This window comes from Otolemur garnettii, unplaced genomic scaffold (genome assembly GCF_000181295.1).
Source record: "Otolemur garnettii isolate 467f Iridium unplaced genomic scaffold, OtoGar3 scaffold00046, whole genome shotgun sequence".
NCBI classification, from domain to species: Eukaryota; Metazoa; Chordata; class Mammalia; order Primates; family Galagidae; genus Otolemur; species Otolemur garnettii.
The window spans coordinates 10906137-10910762 of NW_003852441.1; the positions used below are offsets into that span (position 1 = coordinate 10906137).

The 4626-nt window shown below is 45.8% G+C and overlaps 1 protein-coding gene across 1 annotated transcript in view; it reads right to left on the reverse strand.

Annotated features, from left to right (window-relative positions):
- Positions 1-602: 602 nt before the first annotated feature.
- ODF4 (outer dense fiber of sperm tails 4) overlaps positions 603-4626 on the reverse strand; it is a 9166-nt gene continuing 5142 nt past the window's right edge. Inside the window, exons 2-3 of the mRNA XM_012805939.1 lie at positions 971-1105; positions 603-790 (exon numbers count right to left, since the gene is read on the reverse strand). Of these exons, the coding sequence (XP_012661393.1) occupies positions 603-790; positions 971-1105 (323 nt within the window). The remainder of the gene's footprint in view (positions 791-970; positions 1106-4626) is intronic.

A 4626-nucleotide genomic window follows, 5' to 3' on the forward strand; every position in this document is an offset into this window, starting at 1 on the left:
CGGCAGCACCTGTGGCTCAAAGGAGTAGGGCACCGGCCCGTGGTGGTGAGGGATGACCACCTGCAGTGCAGCCAAACCCCTAGTGAACTCTCATTATTTAACCTGCCTCTTTCCCTGGGGCCATTGGCTTTTGAATCCTTCACTATGAATAAGACAAGTTCATAAGTGTTGTCTCTCTCCTAATCAGCTTCACTTCCCCTCCCCATTAACTGGCAAATGATGGGCCAGAGGTAGCAAAGGGAGGCTCAGCTCTCAGGAGGTAGTTGCTGTGGTAGAGATTGGGCAGGTTTAGGAACCAAGGAGGCAGGATGCCAAAAGGCTCCTAGGCAGAAAGAACTAGAAAACAAACTTGTTCTTTTCCCCTTCCTCTCCCTCCTCCTCCAGCTTGCCTCAACAACTGCCAGACACAATAAGAAGAGACAGATAATTTATTCCATGTCACCCAAGCTATAAATAAGGAAAAGGAATGGTAAGCTGGCCCAAGATCCTCGTTTCTCATTCCTTGCAGTGACGAGGGCCAGCCTGTCCAGGGACTGAGGGGAAGGAGGAGAAGAGGGATTCAGATGAACCGACAGAACTTGTTTCCAAGAGTTCGGAAAAGGTTACGGAGGTGTACTCTTGTGCTCGGTACCCAGGGATTCCTCCTGATTGAGAGAGGAGTCTGTGAAAGGCTGCTTGCTTGGACATTCTTGGATTAAGTTGGAATTACTACCGCTGGATGTGGCATCCTCAGAGGGATGGCTCAGAATCATACTCCAGAAACTTTTGTGGTTGAAGTGGCAAAGGATCGCTGGGAAAGGAGAGAGGAGAGTTGAGAGTGAGAATGCAAGCGATGGGTAGGGTGAGGCCATAAGTAAGAAAATACCTAAACACCCCTCCCTGGGTATGGCAGCCCCTTCCCTCCACACTTACCCCATTCTGACCCTCCACCCTGTCCCCTCTTTCCCCCAGGGGCCTTCAGGTCACTCACCACAGGTGACATATAGGGCAAACACCAGCCAACCAATGAAATAGCTCCAGCCAATGGGGATTGATATGTTCCCCTCCAACTCGAAGATCCAGAGGTTAATGGGGAACAACAAGAGGGTGAAGAAAATGAAGGCGACTGGGAGACAAGAAGCGAAAAGGTCTTATTCTTATCTAAGAATCCCACAGGGGGCTCTTCCTCATCTGCTGGGCTACAGTCACAAACCACAGCTCCCATTACCACAGACAGCCCTAGAAGGTCACAGGGGTCAACCCCTCCACCTCCACCTCTCCAGTAACCAGGAAATGGTGTAACTCCACACTCTCAGTTCTGTTCTCCCACCCAACACCACCCCCAAGGAAGAGGGAGAAGTACCCAGGAAGATGAGGGCTGGGAGAACTGAGGACCTGTTCCAGAGCTAGAGAGCACCTTCACAGAAGCTCAAGATGGTCCCAATCAAGCCAAAGGAGGGCACTTTCTGAAGACCCGGCAGGTATGGCAGGTGCAACCAGATGGTGAGGACAAAGCCCAGCACCAGGGTCAAGTCGAAGCTTAACTTTGCCACTTTAAAGACAGGCCCATTTGTCCACAGCTTAAAACTTTCTGCAGAAAATGATAAAACAGGATGAACTGAGACTTTACAAAAGACAAAATATTTAATATGAGCAAGTACCAGAAAACATTCAGGCTTGTTAACAACGAAAGAAATGCACACTTGAGATAATAATGAAATATTGCTTTCAGTTGAAATAAGCAAAGATTCTTGATATGGAAGTTGTTGGATAATCTCAACCATAGGAAAACGAATACCTCTGTAGAAAAAATGGGCAGAGGACTTAAACTGGAATTTTCAAAAGAACAAATACAAATGTCCAATAAACATATGAAGCTCAGCGTAAGGAACTGCAAATTAAATGTGATTTTTTTTCAAAGTAAAATCAATGATACATAGTATAGGGGAGTAGAGAAAAAAGGTGCTCTTATACACTGCTGGCGGGCAGCATTTGTGGTGAGTGACCTGGCACAAAAAAATAAATAAAAAATTAAATTGTTACGGCCCTTTAGCACAGCAATGCTTCCTGGAATTTATGTTAAAGAAATAGGGCAGCACCTGTGGCTCAAAGGAGTAGGGCACCGGCCCCATATGCTGGAGGTGGCGGGTTCAAACCCAGCCCCGGCCAAAAACTGCAAAAAAAAAAAAAGAAAGAACGAATTAGAGATCTACACCAAAATCTAGGTACAGGGATCGTCTTTACAAAGATATTAATATGTTCAGTAAGCTCCTAGAATTGCAAGAGATTCGTAAAATACAGCATACTCATACATTTGGGTTATTTTATGTTCATTCATTAAAATGGTAATATGGGCTCGGCACCTGTAGCTCAAGTGGCTAGGGCACTAGCCACATACACTGGAGCTGGAGGGTTAGAATCCAGCCCAGGCCTGCAAAACAGCAATGACAACTACAACCAAAACATAGCTGGGCATTGTGGTAGCACTCTACTGAGGGTGACAGCTTGAGACTCTATCTCACAAAAATAATAATAATAGGGTGGCACCTGTGGCTCAGTGGGTAGGGCTCTGGCCTCATATACCAGGGGTGGCGGATTCAAACCCAGCCCCGGCCAAACTTCAACAAAGAAATAGCCGGGCGTTGTGGCGGGCGCCTGTAGTCCCAGCTACTCGGGAGGCTGAGGTAAGAGAATTGCCTAAGACCAGGAGTTGGAGGTTGCTGTGAGCAGTGTGATGCCACGGCACTCTACCCAGGGTGATAAAGTAAGACTTTATCTCAGGAAAAAAATAATAATAATAATAAATAAAATGGTAATATGGCTGGGCACAGAAGCTCACACCCATAATCCCAACACTTTGGAAGCTGAGGCAAGAGGATTGCTTTAGGCTAAGAATTTGAGACCAGCTCAGGCTACATAGTGAAAACCTGTCTGTTTTTGAAAAAAATGTTAATATAACAGGTTGGGCATGGTGACGCACCCCTATAATCCTAGCACTCTGGGAGGCCAATGTGGGAGTATCACTTGATAAGGGTGAGAAGTTCAAGACAAGCCTAAGCAACAGTGAGACCCCCATCTCTACTAAAAACAGAAGAATTGTCTGGGTGTAGGGACTCACGCCTGTAATCCTAGAACTCCAGGAGGCTGAGGTAGGAGGATCAATTGAGCTCAGGTGTTCAAGACCAGCCTGAGCAAAAAGCAAGACCCCTGTCTCTATAAAAATTAAAAAATCTTGTCTTGGTGCCTGTAGCACGGTGGTTATGGTGCCAGCCACATGCACCAAGGCAGGAGGGTTTGAACCCAGCAGTGGGCCAGCTAAACAATGACAACTGTAACAAAACAAAAAAAGCCAAGCATTGTGGCATGGGCCTGTAGTCCCAGCTACTAGAAAGGCTGAGGCAAGAGAATCACTTGGTTGTTGTGAGCTGTTATGCCAAGGCACTCTACTGAAGATGACATAGTGAGACTCTGTCTCAAAAAAAAAAAAAAAAAAAAATAGAAAAACTAGCCGGGCGCCATGGTGGGCACCTGCAGTCCCAGCTACTGGGGAGGCTGAAGCAAGAGGATCTCTTGAGCCCAGGGGTTTGAGTTTGCCGTGACTAGATTGATGCCACTGCACTCTAGTCCAGGTGACAAACTAGAGTGTCTGTCTCACAAAAAAAATAATGGTGACATAGCAGATACTTATCTTCGAATAGACTGCCTCTAGGAAGGAACATGAGTAATTGGGGAGGGAGACTGGAAGCCAGAAGTAAAAGGCTCACTTCACTAAACAATCTTTTGTATTCTTTGAATTTTCACTCTGTTTGTATGCTATTTAATCAAATCAGTAACAATTTTCTTTTGGCAGGCACAGTGGCTCACACCTGTAATTCTAACACTCTGGGACGCTGAGGCAGGTAGATTGCCTGAGCTCACAGGTTCGAGACCAGCCTGAGCAAGAGCAAGGCCCTGTCTCTAAAAATAGTTGGTATTGTGGCAGACACCTGTAGTTCCAGCTACTTGGGAGGCTGAGGCAAGAGAATCACTTGAGTCCAAGAGTTTGAGGTTGCTGTGAGCTATGATGGCACAGCACTCTACGGAGGGTGACAAAGTGAAACTCTGTCTCAGTCTACGGCCATACCACCCTGAACACGCCCAGTCTCATCTGATCTAGGACGCTAAGCAGGTTGGGCCTGCTTAGTACTTGGATGGGAGACTCTGTCTCAAAAACAAACAAACAAAAAAACCCCACTATTTTTGAGACAATGTTTCACTCTGTTGCCTAGGCTAGAGTGAAGTAGTACAATCATTACAACCTTAAACACCTGGGTTCAAGTGTTTCTCCTACCCCAGCCTCCTGAGTAGCTAGGACTATAGGTGCGCACTGCCATACCTGGCTAATTTTTTCATTTTTTGTAAAGATGGGGGTCTTGCTATTTTTGCCCAGGCTGGTCTCAAACTCCTGTCCTCAAAACATCCTCCCACCTCAGCCTCCCAAAGTTTTGGGATTATAGGGATGAGCCACTGTGATTGACCTCAATCAAATAAATTTTAAAAATTAATGATGTTCTAGAATATTCAATGACATGAGCAAATGCTTACAACTTAAAAGTGAGGTTTGCTAAACAGAATATGTAGAGTGACTGCAATTTTTTTTTTTTTTTT